At 42.9% G+C, this 26,182-nt stretch overlaps 1 protein-coding gene and 1 long non-coding RNA gene across 3 annotated transcripts; one reads left to right on the top strand and one right to left on the bottom strand.

Moving 5' to 3' along the window:
• The first annotated feature begins 1,266 nt into the window (after positions 1–1,266).
• LOC104149370 (uncharacterized) lies at positions 1,267–9,678 on the top strand. Its single transcript, XR_695321.2, has 4 exons — positions 1,267–1,441; positions 1,864–2,016; positions 5,789–5,938; positions 9,533–9,678. It is a non-coding gene; the product is annotated as an uncharacterized lncRNA (long non-coding RNA).
• A 4,123-nt stretch (positions 9,679–13,801) lies between these two features.
• On the bottom strand, positions 13,802–26,179 carry ARFRP1 (ARF related protein 1). Of its 2 annotated transcripts, XR_011135396.1 has the most exons (9): positions 25,985–26,065; positions 24,629–24,728; positions 24,146–24,233; positions 23,587–23,669; positions 22,452–22,533; positions 21,838–21,908; positions 19,561–19,683; positions 16,084–16,184; positions 13,802–14,692 (listed from the first exon to the last, which is right to left on the bottom strand). XR_011135396.1 is itself a non-coding variant. In XM_068912991.1 (8 exons), exons 2-8 carry the CDS (start codon positions 24,719–24,721, stop codon positions 14,605–14,607), a joined length of 606 nt encoding a protein of 201 aa, XP_068769092.1. In that variant the 5' UTR covers positions 24,722–24,728; positions 25,985–26,179; the 3' UTR covers positions 13,802–14,604. The 2 variants fall into 2 exon arrangements, 1 of the variants encoding a protein (XP_068769092.1); XM_068912991.1 differs by lacking the exon at positions 19,561–19,683 and having other exon boundaries at positions 25,985–26,179.
• Positions 26,180–26,182: the final 3 nt, after the last annotated feature.

The following is a 26,182-nucleotide window of genomic DNA, read 5'->3' as shown; positions in this document are numbered from 1 at the left end:
TGGGTGGAGCAAGATTTGAGAGTGATTGGCTGTTTGGGTGTTTTTATTTGTTAGCACAAGCAAGAGCGCTGGCGTTCAGCTCCGTTAGCCGGCTGCTGCTACAGCCCAGCAGAGGCAGGCTGGAGAGTCCTTTGGGGCTCTTTCTGGGCAGACAATGTTTCGGGCGCTGGTGCCATTTGTAGGCTGTTTATTGGAATAGTTAGACTTTGCCTGAGGTTTCTCTGCCAAGCTTCATGCAGGTTTAGTCAGAATTTCTACATACTGAAATTTCTCCTTATGTGGACTTGCAGGCAGTTTAACAGAGGGGGATCTTCCTGTTAAATGTTGACCTTTACAAATAACAGCATCCAGTTCCCCAGGCACATGAATCCCACTTGGTTTCCAGGAAACAGGCTTTGTTATAAAGTCCTGCGTGAGAATTTTACATTGCTGAATCCAGCTGGTCTCACAGCCAGACCACTCTATGCCAAGCAAAGCTTCCTCCAGCTCAGATCCCATCTCTTCTCACACATACACGTCCCATCAGGCGGTCGTAGACCAAGCCATGATTAATTGTAAATTTAATTAGTTGACAAGGTGAAATAACTTAAAGGATAAAAGCCCCTTTTGGTTTCCAAGCGTGAAGTTTCCAAAGCCCAGAGAGCAAAGAGGAACAGTAAAGCAGTGCAAACGTCTTCCTGATAATTCAAATGACTGTTTTCCTTATAAGCAGTGGCTGAGGACAGGAACACGGTGACACTGAAATGTGGACGTAACTCTCTCCCAGAAATGACTCAGAAATTTAGTATAGAGAGGATAATTTCCTCAAATGCTATCAGCCCTGCATAAAAGCCCCAAGCCCATGCTGTTCTCCAAGCCGCAGTTCCCTATCACCCTATGCTGTTAAATACTTAAAACAGGAGGGAAAAAAAGAGCACATAAAAACCCACAGCAGTTTATTCAATCTGCTCAGACATGGCTCCTGCTTCAGTTTGCCTCTGTCTAGGGCCTCGCGCTCGGCGGCCAGCTCCTCGCATCCGGGTGCAGCAGTGACTCATAGAGAGCAGCACCTCCCCAGACCTCACAAAAGTCTCTCCTGGCAAGAACCTACTTCCTCGCAGCAGGGTTGGTTCAAACACGTTCCCAGGATGAACACCTGCCTGCAATAAAAGTGGTGCATCTGCCAGCCCAGTGCTGGAGGGTTTGAGATGGAGTCAGTTAAATGATTAACACTGGTTTGAGGAGTCAGTGGAAGTCTTTCCCAGTGAGGTCACTGGTAGCTGGCTCACACCTCCACATGTAGATGAAGACAGCTGTGACCACTAGAGCAAACCGAAAGGGGATTTTTCGAGGTGCGGAGAGGCATGGAGTGGGATCTGAGCAGGGCTGCGTTACCGTTTCATAATCCTGATCCCAACAAACTCCAACGATCCTTGGCCCTGCAGGCATGACCAAATGACAGGTCAGGCAAATTCCTTCTTCTGCATACAGATTTCTGCACGTTTTCCTTTTGACAGAGGTTGCCCTTCACTCCGTGTCCTTCCCCGCGCTCGGCAGCCAGACCGGCTGCTTCGTGGCAGGCTCAGCCCTGGAGATCCTGTGTCAAGGGACTTGGGGAACGTTGCTTTATACTGAACCTGTTTGAAATTGCCCACCGCTATTCTGCAGAGGAGGCACTGATTTTTTTTAGCATATTGACTCGGCAGTCAATCGATAAGTGAAAGAAGGGAGCTAAAGAAGTAAAGTACAAGATTCTCTTTTTTACCCAAACTTTGGATCCAGTTTCTTGCGGATCCAAAGAGCGTTACAGAGCATGTTTTAATTTTCACTTGTTCCCAGAGTTTGCTTCCAGGTGGATGATGGAAGGACTCTTGTCTTTTACAGAGAAGCTTGCTTCTGCCTAGAGAGGCTTAAAAGTTCACTCACGGGAATTAATCCAGAGAACAGGATCAAGGCTGAAGCAGTTTTCTTTCTTCTGTTTGTTCAGCTGGTGTTTGGGCCCCCTTAGGTTGCTCACAAGGCACTTAATATGTCACGGTAAGTCTCAGTCTGGGCACTGCATCCTGTTAGCTTGAACAAAAATAGAATAAGTTGGTTAAACCTTCTGATGCCCTTTGCTCACATCAGTTTTCTGGGAAACTTGGTCAGGAAGCTTGGAATGATGATTATAGTACACTTACATGATTCTCTGACTATTTGGAACAAGTGCTTTCTGTATTGCTACCTGGGTCAGCGTAAAATAGGGGTCTTCCCAAAGCAATTGTTTGCTTACCCCTTGAAAAACATTGGCATTTTCCATCTTACTCAATGTTTAGGGAGAGGGCTAGGACAGCCCGCCGTCCCTGAATGACTAAATAACGTTGGAAACCAGAGAGTTAGTATTGCGCTTGTGTGAGAAAAAGCACAGCGACTGCTCGCCCAGGAAGAGCGTCAGGTACCCGGAGCACCAGGTCGCCCTTTCTGTGCCAGCAGCGGCCAGTGCTTGGTTTGGGGCTCTCCCAGACATTGCTCTGATCGTAGCTGAGCTGCAGCTGGGCTGGACTTGACTTAGCTGTAACACAGGGAAGCGGGGCCAGGAGATTTGTCATTTTTCTGCAGAACGGCAAGGAAAGGACAACCTCCCAGATATCTCTAACTAGAAATACAAGCTTGGCGGATACGTGCCTTGGGTGATCTGGGCCCAGCTTCTGAGCTCAAGGTGTCTGGAGGGAAGGGTGTTTTCCACTGTGAAGCACAAAGGACCACATAAAGGTTTGGAGAGTTGAGATCAGCTGCAGGGACACGCTCTGAAGTTCTTGCTCAGTCTCAGTCTGACCACCAACATCCCCACCTCTAGTTTCTATTTCTGTCTCTGTACTACTTTCTGCGATACTGAAGGTTGGCAGGCAATTTATTGGACTTGTCTTGGCCTTCCCAGAAGACAAGGAATATTTAGAGGGAAACTTGGAAGATAAGACTAGGATTCCCCAGTTCATGACGCTGAACCTGAAACACAAATTACCCCTGGCAAAAGCAAAATCAAGTTCTCCTTTCGCCCAGTTTCGTAGGTTGTGTACCGATATGATGTCATGCAGAAACAACCGAGCCTGTGACTCAGCACCTCTCATTTACGGAGATGCCCTGCACTTTACAGCAGCTGCACTCATATGACTTTTATTAGGTCTTTCACAGTTTGCAGAGTAAAAATCCTGTGATCCTATCTCTTCTCATTGCCTAGAGATGAGCTGTCAAAATTTCCACCACACTGAGAACATGGGAGCTAATTTGGGAGAGTTTAATCCTTGCAGAGGACACAGCTACGTGGGAGCAGTTGTGTTTTGACTCGGTAGCTGTCCTCCCACTGCCACAGGTAACCAGCTGGTTTCACCCTTCGTGCAGAAAGCGTGGTGTTCAACACATGTGGGTATTACGCACGGCCTTAGATGTAAAACTAAGCGTTGTTTAGTCTAGGAGGAAAAAAAATCTCACAGCAGGGCATGACAGCCCTTAGGATCACACAGGTGAGCCGGTTCTCCACGTACAAAAGCACGTCTGAGTGAGCAGTGGGCTTCAGCGGCAAAACACGGATGCCCAGCAAAATCTCAAAACAAAAGGCTAGGGCAGCCTGTGCGTTCAGCTGAACGTTACTGTTTAAAGGACCAGCCACTGAGGAGGGCCTAATTGTACTGCTTGATTCTGGGAACAAAGAACTCCTTATTTTCTTTGTGACTTTCTCGTTGGGGCATTTGTTTTCTTTATGGAGCAACCAATTTTTGTGGGAGAGTATGACTCAAAAAAAAAAAAAGCTTAAGGAAGTTTGCAGGGAAGCTGGTGTCAGGTTATTTGACTTCTGAGAACTGGCAGAGGAGTTTCTGGATAGGAATTGCACTGGAACACGTGAACTCTGCAGCTTTCTGTTTCAGCAAAGCATTTAAGGAGCTGCTCAATTTTACAGTGAGTTTCGTCTGTCCTTAGAGTAGTGCTTATGGTATATCCTGAACACAGGCTTCTTACAGCTGGATCGGAGATTTGAATTAGTGCCTCCAGTCATCCACTGTGACATCCCCGAGGCTGAGGGATGTAAGCTTCAAATGACGAAGCATTTTCTAAATAAAGTTGTGCCTGTTGCACGCCGGCAGCTGCTTCCCCCAGCTGCTGGGCCGATCCCTGGCAGGGCAGTGGCAGCGCAACAGCAGGACATTTCTGTCCATAGCTGCTTGCTTGTGCTTCACGTCTCAGGCACAGCTGACCGAGGATGAGCCTCTGTGAGGCAGGCGGGTTGGACAGCAGGTGGGTTTAAGCATTAGAGTCCTCTGCAGGCGTTTGCTCCTGTCACGTCCGCCTTGGAAGGGAGTAGCTCTTAGGGGAGGACTGCATGGGAAACGTGTAACTGCACTGGTGGTGCGTGTGCAGATGGCTTGGCAAAGACAGTGTCATCTACAAAAAGAAGACATTACTCATGAGTTGCTAGTAGTGTTAACGAGCTTACTGCCTGTTCTGCCAGCAAGGATTTTTCTCTCCAGGAAAGTGAAGGGTGTTTTATCCCGTGAATTCGTAAATGAATGTATCTACTACCTCATCTTCATAACTGCCTTTTGGTAGCACCTGACAACATGATCGTGGGAAAGGTGAAACTGCTTCAGAAGCAGTTTTCTGATGATCTCCTGGCATCCTCAAAAGAGGATATGGGTAATGTGGCATTCAGTAGATGACACTTGTTTAAAAAAAAAAAAAAATCAAATTTTGCAAACTCATTTGGAGTCAGCTTCAAGGAAAGACAACGTAATAGAGTAGGAGTGAGAGGATTCCTTCTAGCTCCAGAAAGTGATTTTATGTGTTTAGAAATGGGGCTGAATTCCACAGCTGACTAATTCATTGAAAATCTTCCTCCTCTTCTTGTTTCTAGTTGGTGTGAACTTACTTTATGGAAGAAGTTCTGGTCAGTTTTTTCCCCCAGTGACGCTGAACACTGCATTGTCCAAGTTTTCTGCTCCAGTCCTCAGTCATGCTTTTTTCCTACAGAGGGTTCTGACTGCTTTGTAGTATTTAGTTGCTTCTTTGTTTCATCAGAAAATGTAATCAGCCTATCGCTCCAAGGTAATTAGTGTCATGGATAAAGACTCTTGTGATCAGATCTGAGTTGTGCAGATGAAATTGTACTGGCTGCCCTACTCAGAGCAGGCAGTACTAATTGCTGGGAAGTGTATCCTTGTGAACTGTTTTCAGATATAAAAAAATGCCTAAGCAAGCATAGGGAAACTAACAGCCCCCAGTAGTCATCATGGAAGTTGGTTTTACCAGAGGAGTGTGGAAAAAAACTCCGTAAGGGATTTCAGAAGCACTAGAAACAAAACCGAGCATCAACGCCGCAGGAAATGCCTGAGGTCCAGCAAACAAAATGTGCATTATACACCAGGAGGACTTTTTATAGGGGATTGCCAACTTGTGTAAAGTTCCGGTGTGAGAAAGCACCTGCTCTAGATTCTCTGACATCCTGCGGCCTAATGAGAGCTTGGGACGCTCCTGATTTCCTCTCTCTCCCGTTTGTAATTACCGCTTTTAATTCCTTCAGCAGGGCAACGGGCGCATTGGAGCAGCGGAAAGTGCTGGGCACAGCCTCCGCGTGTCTGTCTGTCTGCGTGACACTGCTAATACGCTGTGGGTCTAGGCAAAGGATAGATTTCTAGGAAAATGCAGATTTCTCTCGACAGTGTGAACAGGGCCCAGCCAAGTTACTGCAAAGTCAAGAACATGCGTTTTCTTTTCTCAGGATTTTCTGTCCTTTGTGGTTGTGCCCTGCACTGGCTTCTTCGCTTAACTTTTTTTGCAGGCACGTCACAGATGCAGCATGTAGGTGTTGTTCCCTCAAAACTATGTGACTTTCTGAAAGTCCTGATGTCATGAGAAGGTGTCCATCCTCCTCCTGCTCTTTAGTGTGGGGACCCTTTTGCAGTCCAGTGAAGTCTGCAAAGCAGTTTCAGTAAGTACAACCACCAGATTCGAGCCTTGTTTTCCCAAGAGCGGTCACACCTTGGTTCTTGAAGAAGAACTCTGTGTGCTTTTGTACTGCTGTTTTATAGAAAGAATGATTTCATCGCTCCTTCTGGCAGAAAGTGGATCCTGATCTAAGTCAAATGCTGAGATTAGGCTGCAGATGCTCTCTGAGGCCAGTATTTCTGCAGAAAGATGGCTAAACTGCTGAGACAAGAACGATTGCTCTATGAAGTCCAGTAGAAAAAACTGCCCCCTCAATACCACTTTCATCCTGGTAGACCCATATTTCCATTCTCTGATAGTGCCTTTGTTCTACAACTTTATGGTCCTTCCTCTAGCACTGAAGAATGCATTAGACACTATCTATCTGATTCATGCTGGGCTTGTCTGTACCTTTTTTGTTATCGTAATAAGCTACTTTCCGATAGGGTTTGGTAAGGCCCTCCTGCTGGGCTAGCTCAGCTCCCACTGAGCTCAGTGGGAATACTGATAAATCTCATTTGATGACATTTTCCTGGTCTGGCAAATTACTAGAATACAACTGTATGAATCAGCTTAGAAGAGGAAGGAAAAAAAAAGAACTGTCCAGAGAAGGATATAGTTGCTTACAGTAAATATGCCTAATCAGATGTTACAATTCTTTGATGCCTCTTATTATGAAGCACTAGAAACAATAGCGAACCTTTGCAGGAAGTGTGACAATTGGGTGTTCACCATTCCCAAAGAGAGTGGGCAACATGCATGGAGAGCACTGCCTCTTACCCTTGATCCTATTTCTTTCTGCTGAAAATCAGAATAGAGTGTTTTCAACTGAAAATATGCAATAGTGGATCCAGTTGCTGGCATACCACCCAAAGATGAAGTGAGAGAGATTGTCACTTTTCACAGAATCACAGAATGGCCAAGGCTGGAAAGTACCTGTGGAGATCATCTAGTCCAACCCCCCCCCCCCCCCCCCCCCCCCGGCTCAAGCAGGGTTACACAGAGCAGGTTGCCCAGGACTGTGTTCAGATGGCTTTTGAACATCTCCAAGGATGGAGACTCCACAATATCTCTGGGCAACCTGTTCCAGAGCTCACTCACCCTCACAATAAAAAAGTGTTTTCTCATATTCAGACAGTACTTCCTGTGCATCAGTTTGTGCTCTTTGTCTTGTCACTGAGCACCACTGAAAAGAGTCTGGCTCTGTCTTCTTTACACCCTCCCTTCAGCTATTTATACACATTGATAAGTCTTCCCCCCCCCACCCCCCGGCCCGAGCCTTCTCTTCTCCAGGCAGTGTTCGTGGCATCAAAATGGAATGTAAATTGGCAGAAGGCAAAGGCTATTCCCATCTCTCTGCCGCCTTATATCTCGTTGGAGACAGTTTTGGGCCAAATCATAACAGAAAACTCTGCTGGAAGGGATTTTGAGAGGGCATCCAGCCTCTTCCTTGCCTCTCTGGCAGGATCAGTTCAGTTCGTTTATCTTGCTGCACGTGTGTCCAACCACCTTTTGGGAAAACCATACGCGAACACTTGGAATCAATCCTTTCAGTCTCTGAAAATGGGCACAAGACTGGGGGGGGATTCACTCTGTGGTACTTCTTTTGGGAAAGGCTGAGGGTCGCTAGTAAAGCTGCAAGCAGAGGCAAAATCTGCTTTCCTTTATTTGTGGACACCGCTATCTGTGGCTGCCAGTCAGATACCTTCCGCATTAATAATAATGAAAAAAATGTATATGATTATTTGAGGCGATAACGTTAAAGACCAGTGAAAGTACAGCTCCTTGTCTTTCTTCACGGATTCATTCAGAAGTTCCCTCCTTGAACCAATACCCTTTGCTAGCAGTAAAGCCCCATTTTGTTGTTTCAGAAAATAATGAAATGCCTAATCAATTCAGAGTCCTTTAAATACTTGCATCCAGGGTTTTAACTGTGGACCATTTTTAAGCTTCTATTTTTTTCCAGACCCATAGTGGTACCTTATAGTTAGTTATTCATGCTGATTTGTAAAGAGCACTTACTTCTGGAAAGCATGACCTAGCCTAACAGTCACACGCCCAACACCAGCTGAAACATCATCGCTGAGTGGAAGCATGCTTCCAGACTCATCAGTTCCACAGTAAAACACCCTTTTGCTTAAGGTTACTCACTGTAATGTGTATAGACAGATCTTACCTTTGCTGAACTGCTAGACATGCCCTACATGTTGGTGTAGAAATGATGCTATAGTATACATCAACTGTACAGAAGTAGGAAGAGGTCAGAATCTAGGCTATATATTTGAAGGACAAGACTAAGACTAGCTAGATTAGGAATTAAAAAGAAAACTTCAAAAATAAACTAGAGGTCGAGGAAAGATATTAAGCCCACTTCTCTAGGATGGACTGATTTCAGTTTGACAGGGAGCAGGAAGGATAATCAAGGGCAGGTTATCCTGTAATACCTTCTACTTGCTTCTGCACCTTGCCCTGAAACAGCTGGTACCGGTTCAATGCCTTAAATAAGATGTCGGACTTAGCTAGAAGCTGTGCCTGATTTGTCCTGGCATTTCCTCTGGTTCTGTGGGATGGGATGCTAAAGGGCATAGGATACAATCTTGTATCAGCACCACTGAGAAGCAGGCATCCCACCAGGCCCTTGCAGTGAGGCGAACTTGCATCACTGTTGCCTTGCACTAGCATGGGCTGGTGCTAGGTGGTACTGGCAAAGTGCTGTAACTCAGTTATCCTGTATCTTTCAGTAGTTCCAAATGAAGACAAAATTGTCACCACATCAACAGGGCTAGCTTCTTTAACAGCATGCCAAATCAAAAAGAATGACATTGTACCCTCAGGTCTTAGTCTAATGCTGTCAAAATCAACTTCTTAGCTCTAGGACTGTTCCCACCACCCTGTTTTTTAGCCTAGCTGCTACTTCCAGTCTTTAGAGAACGTGACCGGTCCTTAGCTAAGAATCAGATGCATCTGCTCCTCTGCTGTCTTCCTCCTCTAATCACAGGGCTTGTGGTGACACTGTTATCAAGGAAATAGCATCTTTCAACACTGCAGCTCCCTCTCCTTTGCTGGGGTGGCCCTGCTTGTGTTCTAGAATTGTCCATTCTGCTGTCTATGCTGTCCCTTCAATTATTCACCTCAGTAGATGATCATTGATTTCATGTTGGCCTCACATTTTGGCACACCTGCAATTCTAATTCTGCATACCAAATATGCAGTACCTCTCAAACCTGGCTGTCCTTCAGGCCTGAACTGAATGCAGGTGCATGGGCCATTCAGAAGGTTTTTGTCTTTTCCCACATGGTATGATGCACAGCTAGTCTTGAAAGAATTGTCTTTAGGCAGAATTGTCTCTATATAAACTGCAGTGGTTACAAATTACCCTTTCTTTCTTGTCTCAAAGCGTCTACTTTGATATAAACATATGCTCTGGTTGAAATCCACTTCTGCTTTTGTTTGGAGCCACCTGCTGTATGACAGGTAGTTATCCTGAGACCTTTAGCTCATGGTCACATAAAAAGATTCTCTGTCATAGGATGTGCATTAGAGCATGGGCTGTAAGTACAGTCCACAGTCAAGTTCAGCAATGATTTTTTTTTCTTAGGTCTGCTCACAGATGGGCATACGTGGGCTAAGGGGCTTCTGCGCAGCTCTGTAACCTGTATAGATGATCACTTCCTCAGGTGCTATGGATAGTGCTGTGATTAACAGATACTGTCAAAAGCATTAAAAAGCTTTTTCTTATAAAGGAAACCTCTTGCCTCCTGCTGCTAACTGCTAATAAATATTTGCATAGCAGGGAAATTCCAGAGAGATTAGAGAAAGTTAATCTTCTGCCAGTGTTCAAATAAGGCCATTGGCATGAGTTCTATGACTATTAGCTGATTAACTTCATCTCAGTGTAAAGCACGTTAAAGGAAAAAGTGATTACTAAGTATGGGTGCTGAAGCTGTTTCAGCTTGGAAATATACAGCAACTCTTCAGAGAAATAAATTTCTGTAAACTGCCATGAGCAAAATAGGCCTGTCTCAAACAATACAAAAATCTGAAAAAGACGGTATTATGATGTAATTACTCAGAAACATCCTGTCTTTGGTTGGAAAGTTTTGCAGAGGGCTCACTTGGTATGTAAAAGAACGTGGAATAAGAAGTCTGTGCTTCCTATAACAACTTGTGCTTTATACAAGTCTAAAACGTGACAAATACCATGACGCTGAAATCCTGACATTTGATTACTGTTCAAGATGTAAAAGAGCTATCAGCATACCACGCCTGACTATTCCAGCAGGATTCCTTATGCAACGGCCACTGTCACTTTTCAGAATCCTGTTCCATGTCCATTCTGGTTGTACTCCACAGGTCTCTACTGATGTATTATTAGCAGTATAGACCTGGCTATACGGACTGAAGCTGCAGCAAAACTGCCCAATGGAGGAACTCAGCGTCCTTGTGTAGTCTTTTATGACCATACAGAGCAACTGCAACAACAACAGCAAAAAAGTAATAACTTCAGGCGGTACAAGGTCAGAGAGACCCAAGTCCAGTTGTGCTTGCACAGCAAGATGTTTACCTCTTACCTATCAGCTGACCGAGCTGGATTCCTTCATTGCAGTTATGCTATAGGGAGGATGCACCAAGGGAACTCAGCAATGGGCTTGACTCTTCTGCCTGCCGGGCTCTCCAGGAACCTGGGAAATCTTTTGACGGTAATTTTATTCGTCATCCTGGAAAACTCTGACTGCAAAGCTGTTTCCTTAAACGGATTCTGCGAGGCAGGAAGGTGCGTCTGTGTGCTGCATCAACTAACTGCTGTTCCGGCTCTAGAAGCTGACTCTGATTATGGATCCTTCTGCTGGCACTTTTAGATAAATCCTCACTGATTTTTTTTTGTGGACATCAGAGCATGCTCCTACCTATAGATCACAGCTGATGCATCTTTTTGCATTCCAAGAAAGCGTGCAGGATATGTACAAACAGTGGGCCACTGCTGAAAAAGCGTAAGGACACAACTGACAAGGATGACCAGGCAAAACAAGTTTCTAGTCACAGCACGATGGTGCTAAACAGCCTCTCTTTGGCATCACTGTGTTCTCCAGAACTCAAAAGTCCATTATTTGTCATATACGCTTTCACAGTCCTGAAAATTTAGGAAGAGGCTTCAGCATGGATTTATTCTGCGCAAGAGAACTTGTGTGATCGCAGCAAATGGCACAATCTGTGACCTTAATGTTTTCTTCTTTCACTGCCTATCTTGTAAGGCTGCTTACAGGTAGAATCATGCATTAAGAAAAGCAGGCGACAGCTTTTTTTTGTATTTTTAACACCAAGGAGAAATTAGTAGCTGCGCAAAAAAGTCCTCAGCTTTAATACTATTAAAGCCTTAATCGGCAATAGTATTCCACGCCTGGAAACGTGCCAGCGCAGAAGCTTTAATTGCAATGAAATTTCATGCTCATTTAGGCCTCTAGCTTCACAGAATCAGGTCCTTGATTAAGATGTCGGGGAGAGGGATTTCCTTATGTAAAGCACTGTTGCACCTCCAGGGTCCAAGCAGTCACTAACATCACCACCGTGAAAGACAGCAGGCATGTCACAGCTCCCAGGCGAAAGGACAGAAAGCAACATGCATTAGGGTTATTCCTTTCACAAAGGAATAAAGGGGATGAGAAAGTTTAGTGCTTCCCACGCTTGAGAACCTGGAATTTTAAAGTCAATATGTTTACTTTTATTTAAGAGCTCCCGCTGGTATGTGCCACAAAGCATGCATTTGTTTCAGTCTTTGTGTCTAGACACTCATGAGAACAGCTATGGCCTTGAGCTCGAAACTGTTTCGCCTCCCTGGTCTCCTAGGGAATAGAGGGAGGAAGAGATCTGAGAAGAGTATGTGGAAAGCCTGGAAAACCCCTGGCATCCCACTAGACATTTCACATTACTTCACTAAGGCATTTTTTTTGTCTTTCAGCAAAGCACTTCTCTCCACCAGGCACTTTTTTTTCAGTTTCATTGTTAGCACCAATCCAGCCAACAGAAGCAAGAGCCAGGACCACACGGATACCCTGAAAACAGTCAGGCTTTCAAAGATGGCCAAGTGCAAGAGATTTCCCTTAGAATTAATAGCCATGGGGCATCCAGTTCTGTTGTACACTTGAAACAGTCAGCCTTGTATCACATGTAGGATCTGGAGAAAAATCCCACTTCTTACAGGAGGTGAATAATCTTCAAGGGATCCTTTACGTTCACAGAGTGCATAAGAAACATGAGGCAGGTCACTAGGTTTAAAGGTGCCTAAAGAGATCTCTGCTTTTTTGAGTTAGATCTACTGTAGTTTAATTCTTCTGGGATATGGTATTGACATTAGCACCATCCAAATTCAAACTCAGATGCTACATTGTACCATCCATTCTAACAACAGCAAGTAACTGCAAGTGATCTGCATTGGATATCGGAATGACTTTAGTTCTGTACCAACCACTTTTTCTTCTATGAACGACGTCCATACAACGACAAATGGTCTGGTCTGAGATTCTCCAACTATTTGTTCTCAGGTTTTGGTTTCCAACATTTCCATTGATTCTGAGTTTCTGCCAAGAATCCATTGATTTTTCAACACGCTACAAAGTACAAATAGCAGCTTTCCTCCTTTCTTCTGCACTTAAATAGTCTTTCCCACTGGGATTAAAGAGGCAGTTATTTAGGCTGCAAAGCTGGGCTCCATTAACATAACCTACACAGAAATGTTTGAATGCATCAGCAAAGGCCCTTTAAGATCAGCTCTTTTTTGTTTCACCTCTTTTTTTTTTTTTTTTTGCTTTCTTCAGCAAAGAGATGAAAAGCATTACCCTTGCTAATGCTTTTAAGACACACTAGCTGCTTCTCTGCTGAATCACTTTGAGCTTTCTGTAAAGGGAGGTGTGAAGAATTCTGCCACATCACCAGAGCCAAGCATAAGAATTTGCACTGACTTCACCTTTTGGGACTGTGGATTATTACAAAATGCAACAATTAAAAATAATATCCCACTGCTAATACGCTGATCACGCAGTTGTTGGATGTAACCAACTCTGTTCTAAGAAAGAAGAAAAAGCATTGACTAAAAGGCAACCTGCCTTACCCCCACAAAGAAGTTGCATAGCACATGTTTTTCCCTCGCGCAGACAAATTAGATGGTTACCTACAGCACATCACTTATTCTGCACGGATTACTGTAATGATCTCTTCTTATAGTATCCAGCCACCTTCTCCTACTACTAATTGACACAACTAACTTGCAGAGGGTTTGACTGATGAAGTGGTAGGTCACACTAGAGCTAGAGTTGACTCTAAGGGGCAGACAGTGCACTAAAAAAAAATCTCAGCTGACAGTTTGCCTAGCCTTCTCCTCATTGTAGCATTACTGAGGAGTGAGAGTCTGCTCTCCAGTATGCACATATGATTTCCACTAACTTCATGTACTTGTGACACGCTCCAGCTGCCTTGACACTTTGACTCAAATGTGATAGAATGAGTTATGTTCTTGTGTGGAAAAATTCTGCAGTAAGTTGCATGCAGAAAGTTTCACAGGCGATTTTAACAAATACCACTTTCTAACTTGCTCAGATTGAGCTAGAAAAACGTCCCCTTCATCATATGAACATGTGGAGATCAACAACCACTGCCAAAGCACTGTAAAATGCATCCAATTGTTTTTAAAAAAGATATTCAGAGAAATGTTACTTGTATGTCCACCGAATTACACTTGGGTAGGCCACATGAGAAGTGAACTATTTAGCTTTTAGAGCTGCCTTTTTGTTCTTGCTTGCATTTGCAAAACTAGAGGGCCAAGTACAACTACTGCTGTACTTATAAGACTCATCAGTTGTTTCAGTATGAGAAGTTTAAAGGAGTAGGAAGCTTTATTGCATATTGATTTCTCCTTGCCTAGAGATTCAGCTTTCAGCCCAGAAAGTACAGAGAGGACCTCAATTCCCTCTGGTTACAGAAGATACCAATCATTCTTACCATTAAAGAGACTGCACAACCGAGATCAACAGTGCTTCTGAAGATCATGCCCTGTTAAGAATACCCATCATAAGCAGCGTACTGTTGTGCAGTTGCTGGCTTCCATATCTGCATTTACCACAGGTAAACGTCACGAATCAATGTGCCAACTGAAAACTGAGTTACAGTCAACGCTGTCTCTCCCCATTATACAAACAACAGCATAATAGGGCCAGTAACACCATGGGGCTGGAACAGCGAGATATCACCTCAGTTAAAAGGACAGCCATCCCCCAGGCTCCCTCTCCCCTTTCTGATCCACCTACCCAGTTCCTTCAAGGGAGAGTTCCACTTCATTGGCCTCTAACCCCTGTTAGATTAACAGATCAAGACTCACAAAACAATACAGTAGAAAATTATGTCCTTTGCATCTGCAACAAAGTGTGGATTGCCACTCAGCCTTTGGGAAGTCTACGCTCGCAGGCCAATGACTTAATACACAATGCAAGAGATTTTTTTTCCTCCCAGTTAGAATCCTTTGCTCGAGTTTTTTTTTTAGACACAGAAAGAGAATGTTTGTCTCCAAACAAACTTAGGAAAGAATCAAGTTTAAGAGGAATCCTGTGGATCTTCTTCTTTAAAGAGAACAGGAAACTGCGTGGAGAGAGGGTGTCCATTCCTTGGCTAACTTGGAATTTCTTACGTGATGTCCTTCTGTCTCGGGGGTCGGTGAATATTCCTCACCACACACTTCACCATCCATTCAATTCCCTCATTCACTCCTTTGCTAAAGAAATAAGATAAATAGACAAGATTATTAACAATAATAATTACAGCTTATGTAGTCCCTAACTGACCACTTACAAAAGCAAGTGAAGTGTTCTGCCCTTCAGTTATTTATTGGAATTACTATGTTAGTTTCTCATACACCCAAACAACGGGCATCTGATTTTTGTTTTTTAAATTGTTGTTTAAACTCCATCCTTTACTTCTCTGGTGTTTGTACAAGTTTAGATCCAATTTAGTTAGTCATCAACTCTGTGGAAACCTTGGAATAAAGCATCAAACCACTTGACGGTCAGCTGGTTTGAGGTTATTTTGCTACAAACCTCAGGCCAACTGTATCAAGTCTTCCGATCTAGGCTCCAACTTTATGTAATCGTCTGTGCTGGGGTTGCCAAGCAACTCACCAGCTCACCGGTCTGCATAGCTTCCCAGCCAGGACTTCCACAATTTTTTTTCTTTGGTTCAAACTCAAAATGAAAATTTGAAAGGAAATTCCACAGAAATCAAAACTAGAAGTGTAGGCACAAAAAAACACATGAATTGTAAAGGTTGCATTTCATAAGATTATTATCTAACACAGAAGTGTCCAGTCAGTGCTAACCATTGTTGTTGTGGTGGTCATTCATCTGCTTAATGGCATTTGATTCTTAGCAATGTGGACAACGTATTTTTTTCTTGTGGTTTGAGAGGCCTTTTTTTTTTTTTTTTTTTTAAATACAATTACAGCTTTGCTGCTAGATTAAAAAAAAGGCAAAGTCCTGGATTCAGTATAGGCAGGCACTAATTCAGATGAAAATATTTCTAGCCATCTACAACAGTACTTTAGAATTGTACCAAACAATATTTTTAACCCAAAGAACTAAGAGTGTACCTAAAGTACTGCAAGACTCAGTATACAATAGTGACATTAAGGTACTGAGATATATACATATGTGTGTGTGTGTATACATATATACACACACACACACACACATGTATACAGACACACACGCACACAGAAGTATGTATGTATCTATCAGTATCATAAACAGCTATGTTTTCTTACTTATATTAAGTCAGGAACTGCAGCAAGTCAACCTGTGCAAGGATTATTGTGCTCAGAGAGCAGATGATAAAGCTGAAACATCAACAGCTCCACGTGCCTCTAAATCCTGTTGCTCTGAGCCAGTCAGTAGACAAGGCTAGTACATTTTCATCGTGCTTCATAGGAGGGACTTACACGTGAAGTTACCGATCTAGTGCCAGTCTAAGGTTAACAAACAAATGTCTGTCATTGCTGAGAAGGAAGCACAGCTCCCTTTCAGTGTTTATTACATCCCATAGTACTTTTGTTCTTATGTGACACCCTGCAACTGTTCAGTTAACGAGAACGCCATCCATTCTCATACTTACCCAGTAAGAGCAGAGCAGGCTTGTGTCAGGCAGTCTCTCTTCCCAATTTTGTTAATGCAGTCACTAAATGCAGTCTTGATATCAGGTATTGACAGACAGGTCTGCAAATGAAACCATAAAAGAGTTCTTTATGCTATAAAAGACCTTGTTCCGAAATGAATCCCACCACGTCCACAGTTCTGCTTCAGTCAGGACTGCATGACAGTGTTATGTCAAACCCCCCTTACCCACTAACGCAGCAAATTCACTTATTTAGACTCCAAAAAATTGAACATACTCCTACTTCAGCAAAGATAATGCTATTTTCAGACACATGCCCACATTGCCACACCTCTCTGAGCCTCAAGATGCATACTTCTAAGCAAATACAGTCATGAAAATAAGCACAACCTGTACACACCCTCTGCATACTCCTTCCATCCTATTCCAACGACTGGAGACAAGTTCCGTCTATCAGAATTCCACAAGAGTGGATGTTGTCTTCCTGTGAGCACACTCCCAGAAAATGGCTGGGGTGTGATCTCTCCTAAATCTCAGCATGTTCCTTTAGTGGGCATGGCCTCCTTGGACATGTCTGTTTGCATTTTACATGCAGGAGAGCAATGTTGCCAGGACTGAATGCAGCATATTTTGTGATGACCAGTGTCACTTTGTTCTTCGTGGCCATCACCACTTACACATCTGTAGTCTACATGCCAGATGACTAGGAAGTGGTTTTAAAATACACAAAAGAAACTAGTGCATTACTTTCCCGACATAAGACACAGTGTTGCCAGAAAAATTTTATTCTTAAGAGTTACAAAAGCAAACAAAAAAAGTTCAAAAGAGTATTAATGTCATGGAAAGCAAGACCTGCCCTACTGAAATCTAGATTTATACTCTTCCTCCCCGAACATGGAAGCAGGAAAGAAAAAAAAAAAATCACTAGCCTTTAATTCCTTTTCTGACCTCAGTATTCACTTTCTCTCAGAAACCTTGGACAAACCATTTGAGCAATTCAGCTGGCCACGAGGCCAACTTTTTTCTTCTTTCTGCAAAGACATTTTAGCTCTTCAGCTCAGCTCAGACATGTGTGTTGGGCAAGTGCTTCTGAGATCCCAAATCAAATCCTTGTGAGTCTTGAGGATTAGTCCAAGTGGATTGGGTGTATACTTAGGAAGTACACACAACGTACAAACAGGAATTCAGTCTCCTACAAGTCTGGGCCTTAACTTAGCATAAAGATGGAAATGAATGATATTAGCTATCCATTTTGCAAAACACCAGTTCTGGAAAAATTAAATATAGGAAATTACTGTGGAGATGAGTATGTGATAAATAAGCAGGATTCGGTGCTTACGAATAAGACGGGTTCTTAAGAAATGGGTTGCAAGAAGTTTAATAGCACCCAACTCACCCAATGCCCTTGAATCCAGACTGGTGATTTTCCACTGTGAAGGGCCCAGAATCCACTAATTGTGTAACTTCTGATGACTATGTTTTCTTATGACCTAAGCTGCATTTCAGACTTGCAGTTTCAATGAATGAGCAGGAACTGTATTCAAAGTGTTACTCACTTCATACACAAAAGTCATAACAAGCTATTTCAATATTTTGGTCAAATGAAAAGCCTAAAGTTCATCAAGATGAGCTGTTATCCACTGGTTAAATAGTTAAAAAAAGTTTAATATTATAGCATAACAATTTCTCCTTTTCTGACGATACATTTTAGAATCTTTCAAAGAAATATGAGAAAGCATTCAAGGGGGAAAACAACAATGCAGAGCACTGTAACGCTGTCTTTTCTGCCCTGAACCGTACCATCTGAAAGCTCCTCTGTCAGAATTGTATTAATCCAAGCATGCAGTATAGCGTATTATTAAAGCATCGGTTAGTCTAGTCACAAACTGTTGCAGCCTCAGTTGCCCCAAATACAGAACCTCTCTCGGGAGGCAGGATTCAAGATAGATTCATTCAAACTGCAGTACTCTTCAGTTTTCCTTCTTATCAGTGAATGACACCAGATAAGCATGATGCTGGAGGCTTACTAGAGAATGGCAAGTGAGTTAAGTTTGGAAAGGGGCCAGTATTTCTTCCCTACTCACCGGCTCCAAAAAGCAACAGAAAGCTGGACAAAAAATAAAGGGCAGCTTTATTTCTACTTGCATTGGTCTGTGCAAAGCGGTCAGGCAATGGACTTTCCAAAAACCACCAGAAAACCAAGATATCTGCACATATCCAGCCAAATATGGCCATGTTCTGTCCCTGCCATCAGGAACAAGCAGCACAGAATCTGTCTCTTTCACCTGTCTATCTTTGAGGCCTTTGAGAAGTCCACCTCTCCTAGTGTACCTTAGAACTGCTGTAGCTTTTTTTTTTTTTTCTTCTCCAAACAGCTAGAATCTCTTAATCCATTTTAGACAGTTACTTTTTGCGCTTCCTAATATGATTGTGGCCTGCTCCAACTTCCACAGAACTGTCCAGCCATCGACCTCTATAGAAGTTTGGGTCAGGAAGGATTTTGCTTCTGAGGAGACTTTGCACCATTTCTATTTTTTACAGTAGGATGTCACTACATCACAACATTAAAGCTGTTTTGATGAGCAATGCAATAACATAATAACTGAAGTACAATAATATGCAGCAAAGGGGATAACACCACTGAACGATCAATTCCAAGAAGCCTTGTTTTAGCGTTCAAGGGGAAGCCGTGAATTGGAATTCTGTCTTACAGCAGAGGAAGAAGTAGGTTAGCCATTGTTTCATCTAGAAGCATTTGAGCTTTTCATGCTTAAAAGAAAATGCCATCTGTGGCTTGAATTCCCCTCTCTTTTCCTCCTCCCTATCTCCATTAGGAAATATTTGTTTATAGATGCATTTTGTTTCTCAACTGAAACCACGTAAACCAAGAGCAAACTATGGAAAGCGGATCATCTGTGATCACACAAATAGCTCATTCTTACAATAATAAAATCTACACATGACCTTTCTGGAGTGGTCTTATCTACCGTACATGTCAAAGAAACTCATACAATCTGAAGAGCTCTATCTCTCGCTCATCTTTCCCTAAAGAGGGCCTGCTAAAACATCTGTTATGAAGGCTTTTCAAGCTAGTCGACCTAGGACTGACCTGGCTGTACAACAAAGTTCATTTTTTGAAGGGCTCAGACCAGCATTACTCAAATTAACAGCGAGGAAGAACACACACAGAAATATATGAAGCAGCAAAGTTGTGACCCCAGAAATTGAGTCATCTGCAGAAAAGCATCAGTGGCTGTTCTAGGCAAAACAGGCTGGATTGCAGAGTCTCTATCTGCTGAATCCACCACAAGAAAGCTAATGACGCTGCTTAGCTTCATATCGGAATTAAACCTGAAGCAAGTATAGGTTCTTCAGCTATCTCAAGAGTAATCAGTTGGCAGAATGAAACTAAAATAGAAGCTAACAATAGAAAAGTTGATAGCATAAGTAAAAAATATTTAAACAAGTCTAACTTACCTGACCCATGTTCTACGCTGTTGTTTTTTTACAAGCTTATGAAAACTAATTTTACAAGGAAGCTGTGGTATTTCTCAAGTTGGAATTGAGAATGGCCATCACATAGAAGACGTTTTCTAACATCTGTTCCACAAACAGGTAAAAAAAAACTATGAGCCTTCCATTATACGCTGCTACTCACCATCACTCCTCTCATTTGTCAAAGACATGCTTTCCAAAACTCTAGGGATTCCAAATTAAATTTCCAAAAAAAACCCACAGAGCATACTCCTGACACATGGGAAATTCATCCACTTTATTGTCAGGATATTAAGACTTTTGAATTGGTATTTTGCAGCCTATGATCGTATTTCATTCTCCTGACACTGCCAAACACCACTCCTGCCTGGCAGTACTGAGAAGTAGATGCAATTTACTCAGGAGTAGTACTGCCTATTCATAGAGGAATTTTTTTTACAAGGAATTTAGGGGCAGAGCCAAAAACTGGTTGCACTTCAAATAATTTAAGGCATTTCAAGAATTGGGTTTGGGTGAGTCAGAGTTGAAACATTTGTTAGCTTACTCTCAGGAATGAAACCTAAAAAAAAAAAAAAAAAGTCAGACATGCTACTTCTGCTGTATTTCACCATAAGTATTCTGCTGGCCTTTAAAGATGTAATCATGAACAGCCGCATTATCTTCCATCTGCAAATACCAGTAACGTTCAGATACCACTTGTCTTTCCTTGTTATGATCCACCTTAACAAGAGAGGTGACCTGGAGAGAATTCTCCATTACAATTACATGTCTGGACATCCAGAGCAGAGAAATCTATTAGTGATAATCCTGTAATGTTCAACTTTTTTCCACAAGTCTTTACTGTTGCTAGATCAGTGGAGGAGACAGAGACTTCCGATTTTTCTAAACCTTGCTTAAAAGAGCCTGAATAATTACTGCAGAATAAGCTATAGTCCCTTTGATATTTTATTAGTAGCATTAATGTTGTCTTACTCTGTGTTCATATCCAAAATCATATTTTAGGAGTAGGCCCCTAAATATACAATTTAGATGTTTATTAAAAGTAAACATACGTCCAGTCAGTATAGCTTTGCTAATCTCTTGTCACAGTTCTGTGACTGCATAAAGGCACTGAATCTGTGGGCTAGTCTTGGACCTTCTAGAAGGGGTAGAGCCATTCACAGTTTTCCTCTTGAAAGCCTGTTCCAGATACCTCTTTCTAGTCACGTTTAAAAAGTTAATTGGTTCAATCTCTTTTTATTAGTCCTGTTAGGCTGCCAGTAGAGCTGGCTTTTGTAGTATGGCCAGAAAACAAAACATGCCTATTCAGTCATAAGTAAAACTGGAACAGCTTTCCAGGTCCCTGCATATAGTTTTTCCAGGTCACTGCATACAGTTTAACTGCCAATAGCTAAAGGAAAAACTGCAGACTGCTCCCTGCTGTAAAGCTGCAGTATTGCTCGGAAATGAGAGTTAATATTCTAGTTTCCACACAGAAAAGACAGTCAGTGCTGCCACCAGATAACAGAGAGAGTTCACAGCACAGCCAAGACCAGAAATCAGGAGTCCTGGCTCTTAATCTCATGCTGTATCTTATGTAGAATTAGATTTTTTTTTATTTCTATGACTAAATCATCTTATGATCGTCACAAAAAGGTCTGTTGTGCTGTACAAGTAAAGTACAACCAAATCATCTTTTACGAGTGATAGCTATAGAAGTCAAAGTATTTCCCACAATTCCATTTGTTGAGATAGGTGTGGAAGTCCTGGGGAAGAAGCTGGGAAACAATAGCATTCTTTGAAATAGATACCACAGCTGCAAGTTATGGTATTTCAAATTCTACTGAAAGTATCTAGCTCCATCTAGAGAATAATCACTCAAACTGCAGTACTAGAATTCCAGGTACAATTCCAGGAACAGCATCATAAACAGAAGCTCACTAAACATTGTTTTGCTGAATAAACATGAAAAACAGGATTAAAATACCAAGTCACAGCAAAGAAAACCCACCAGAGCTAAATAGTTCGTTCTGTTTACGTACATGGCTCAAAACAGCCAAGATGTACATGTCTATAGTCAGCTCACTTGTGTCACTGGAAGAGGGCTGGAGGAAAAGGAAAAATGGAAAACTAAATTCACAGCAATTATTTCTAGGAGAAGAAAAACTTTGTTAGGCACCAGTCCAGGGACTGGAAATAAATTTGACATGAATAGACACAGCCCACCTTTCAAAGGCGTATTTGCTCGTTGAATAACTACATCTTCTGCAATTATCTTACCTCTACATCCTGCTTGTTAGCTAACACCAGAATAGGAACCCCTTCCAGAGCTTCGCTAGTGACCATCTTCTCTATAAAGCACAAAAATAAAAAACGAGAGAGGTTTAGCTAATTCTAGAAGACCAAGTTGTGCAAATGCTTGACACAAATTATCTGAACATAGGGAGGAAGCAAGAGGCACTTCCTTGTGCTAGTTTGATTTGATCCAAACTTTCAGGACTGCATTCATCACAGTATCTTTTTTCAGATCAAGTTCAAACTTTTATTTTGATCAACAAGCACTTTACTAAGAATTAACTAAATACAGAATAAGAAATGAAAGTTCTGAAAGAATTAACATAAGCAGAAAAAGAGCCTCAAGGTCTTTATAGGCAATGAAACTGACGATTATCTTACGGACAAGACAGACCATACTCTTAAATAGCTCACTGATTTCACTGCTTTCACCTCAGAAACGCAGCCACGTATCATGCAAAGGTTCAAAAGCGCTACAGACATGCCATCAACAGAACACAGCTTATACTTCAAGTACACAGGAAGAGACACGATTGTAATGAAAGAACTGTGACACAATACATCAGGAAACCACAGTACTGATAACACAGCATACTCACCAAACGCTCTTTTAGATTCCGAGAGCCTCTCCTCATCAGTGGAGTCAATAACATAGATCACTCCATGAGACTCGGCATAATACTGGAATGGTAACAGATATTAGTGTACTTAACGGCTAAGACTATCTCCTCCTCATACCCTTTTTTTTATCCGTATGGAAGAGAGAACCAGTTGGAGCTAGCTGTTTCCATAATATTTGTCTGGAGAGAAGAATGGTGGCATGCAAAATGCATTGCCTGTCCTATTTGCAGGTCTGTTGAATAAAATAGGTGAAGAAGTTTATCTGCGTACTCCTTTTCTAACCCAAGTGATTGCAGGCAGAATTTGATGTTTTTTAAGCCTGATAAGACATACTACTCAACTGTGCAGTTGAAGTGATTGATAACAGGATAGCAGGAATGCATGTCTTGATCAAACAATGAAGTCAAGGGCACAGGTAGCATGCTTGGTTGGCCTGCGAGCATATTGCTTTAATATTCTTTGCCGGACATCTGGATGCTGCATACTGTGCTCAGGGTTTCTAATAACGCTGCAGTTAACGTACCTACAAAACACCATGCAGCTGGGCAGACTGTACCCTCTGCTCGACAAGAACAGATAATACAGAGGGAGACAAGTGTTGATATTGGTATATACTTTGCTTCTGTGCGGTACTGTAAAAGCCTTGGAAGTGCTGAGCCCAGAAACACATCTCAGCTCTTACCTTCCTGCTTTCATCAATGTTCTCCTTCCCTTGCCCTGATTTGCTGTACAAAACAGCCCAGAGAACTTGAAATCATATTTCATTTTAGTTAGAACTAGACTGTAGCTTTTATTTGAGCTAGCCAAGATCTCTTTTAAAGTCCCTCTGTAACTTTGGGTAAGGAAGTTACCACTGATATGACCTTATTACATACAAACGATAAAACTGGCACAGTCCTCCCACAGAGGCTGACAATTAGTTTCTGTAAACAATAATGCAGATGTTAAGCATCATCTTTGCAAATCTTGCACGGATAAAATTGAATCTCTGGAAAAGTATTAATGCTAAATACCTGGGTTACCAGTAAGCCTGTATGAGTACTAAATGATCATATTTCTCCAATTGTGAAAGAGGTATCAGAACATTTATAAAAGAAAAATTACTTCCCCAACCTTGTCCCAAAGAGACTGTAGCTCCTCCTGCCCTCCAAGATCCCAGAACATCAGTCGAGTTTTGCCAACATCAATAGTACCAACTAGAGGGAAAGAAAAATTCAATCCAATGAAAACTGACTGCGTGCTCTAAAGGATCACGCCTACACAATGCCCCTAAGTAGGGATGGAACAGTCTTCTACAGGAGCAAATCACATATAGTACTACTTATAACAAGAGAACAATACCTTAGAAAATAGTGGCCATAAGATTGGGAAGAGTCACATCAGCATAAACAGGATGAGAATCAGCCCGTGAACTCCAAAGAAACTTAGTTTAACTTCTAAGCACAGCACTGAAAGGTGACACACAACTCTTAAAACTTCAGGGTTTTTTCTTCAACAGCTAAGCAAGCCAATTTATTCTCTCAGAAGAAGTATATAGGGAGCGAGGAGATAAGATCCCTATTTCCAGGAACCACTTTGCCCTTGTCAATTCTTCTTAAACATTTCAAGGAAGAAATAACTGTTCTCTAACTTTACAGGAAAGGTGGAAAATTTTCCAGGTGGATTTACTTACTGTTTAAGCCTACAGTGGTTGTGATTTTGGACAAACTCATCCCTTTGTAGTTTTTGTTAAATCGAGTTTTAGTTTGTTCAAGGAAGGTCTGAAAAGGAATAAGAAAGAGTAACTACTCTCAAACATTGTACTGGCATGTATCCAGTAATCTTAACAAAAACCTGCCTTTTCCTTACGGCAGAATCTTGTCCCAGTAGCTACTGCCCTCTCTAACCTTGGAACAAACCACTCCTCTTGTTCCCTATTTCAGCAAAGAAAGAAGAGATCCCAGGTGATTACGGGATTATCAAAGTCTCAGCGTAAGCTTTCAGGGATATAGCTAAGTTTAAATACAGGGAGAGGAGTTGACTCTTGGGGGCAATATCCCTAAAATATCCTGTCACGAGTTAGACTGACCTGCCTCTTGGAAGTTTTGCCTTTGGAGAATAGGAATGTTTACAATTGCACGTGCCCTCCACGTAATTGGTAATTAACAGCACTTACTGTTTTACCAGCATTGTCCAAACCAAGGATCAAGACGCAGTACTCATCCCTCTGGAACATGTATTTATAGAGTCCAGATAACAGAGTATACATCCTGCTCCTGCAACAAATGCCAAGAAATTATTAATAAATGGGTCACTCCCAGAAGTCTTTCATTCCACAATGCAAGTTTTTCCAACATCAGAGAAGTAAGTGGCATTATTCTTTTATCAGTAACTCTCATATTTAGATAACTCCAGGACAAATCATAGATCCAAGTCCACGGGAGAAAAAAAAAAAAAATCAAGTTTTCAAATGCATATAAGTAGGGGGTCATCTTATGTAGAGCTTATCCCTGTTTATGCACATGGCCAAATTTTGATAGTGCATATCATCCAGTGCAAACCCACTACTCATTTGAAAATGCTCCTGTCTGTTCCAAGGCTTAAAGGGGATCTGAATGTTCTTGAAAGTCTTTCAGAGTACATACATGGTCCACAGAATGAAATCAATTGCATACAAATACACAGAATGGGTATTTGGAGCAAGAACACGCTCTATACGACTGTATCATTGGCTCTTTAATGGTCAAACTGACAGAGTATCTTACTTTTAAAGGCTTGTAAAAAAGACTAGCTATATTAACGTATGCCTTCTCCAGCAACAGCCTTCTGTTCCACGATTCACAATTCAAGTATTTTATCATCTTGCAATACCATGAAGAGAAGACCGGTGACTAGCCAAAAGCACAAGACCGAAAATAAGACTAAGTGACAGCCCCTGGCCATGCACGTACTCTTTTGTTGGATTTGCACAAACAAGGCAGAGAAGATTTGCTAAGATGCAGGAAGTCTCGGTACCAAGCACCACAGCCGGCTCCCTTAGCATTACAACCACCCTTCAGTTTAAACAGACCGGGGGAACCTCAAGGCAACAACTCTGAGAAGCCGCTGCCGTGCAGCGAGCGTGCAGATAAATAATCGTTTTGAAATGCAATAACGTTGCCTGAGGGGTAGAAAAAAAGAAAAAAAAAAAAAAAGACTTCCAGCCTCAGCACGGCAGGTTTCCCAGGCTGGACCGCAGCCAGGGCCAGGCCGGGAGGCCCGACGCGGCCGGCGAGCACGGACCCTTCCCCTCCGGCTGCGCAAGAGGAGCCGGAACCGGCCCCGGCCTCGGCCCCCGCGGCCCTTACGGCCGCCACGGGCCCGGCGCGGCCTCGGGCCAGGACAGGCCTCCCTCCACCGGGGCCCGGCCCGAGCCCCGTCGCAGCCGGGCCTAGCAGCGCCTCGCAGAGCTGCCATCAGACACGGCAGGGTCCCCGCTCCTCCCCCCCACCCCGAGCGCTGAGCACGGAGCCCGAGACCCGCGGCCCCTCACCGGACACCGGAGACACCTCCCGGCCCCCCGCGCCTCAGCGCTCCCCTTCGGCACCGGCCGCCGGCTTCCCCCCCCCCCCCCTTCCGCGCGGCACCCTGGGAAATGTAGTTCTCGCCCCGCGGTCAGAGCGGCGCGACACCCCTCAGGAGGACTGCGACTCCCAGAATGCCTAGCGCCCTCACGGCCACAGCCTGCGCC

Source organism: Struthio camelus, chromosome 18 (genome assembly GCF_040807025.1).
Source record: "Struthio camelus isolate bStrCam1 chromosome 18, bStrCam1.hap1, whole genome shotgun sequence".
Classification (NCBI taxonomy): Eukaryota; Metazoa; Chordata; class Aves; order Struthioniformes; family Struthionidae; genus Struthio; species Struthio camelus.
This window is presented reverse-complemented; position numbering and strand designations above follow the sequence as displayed.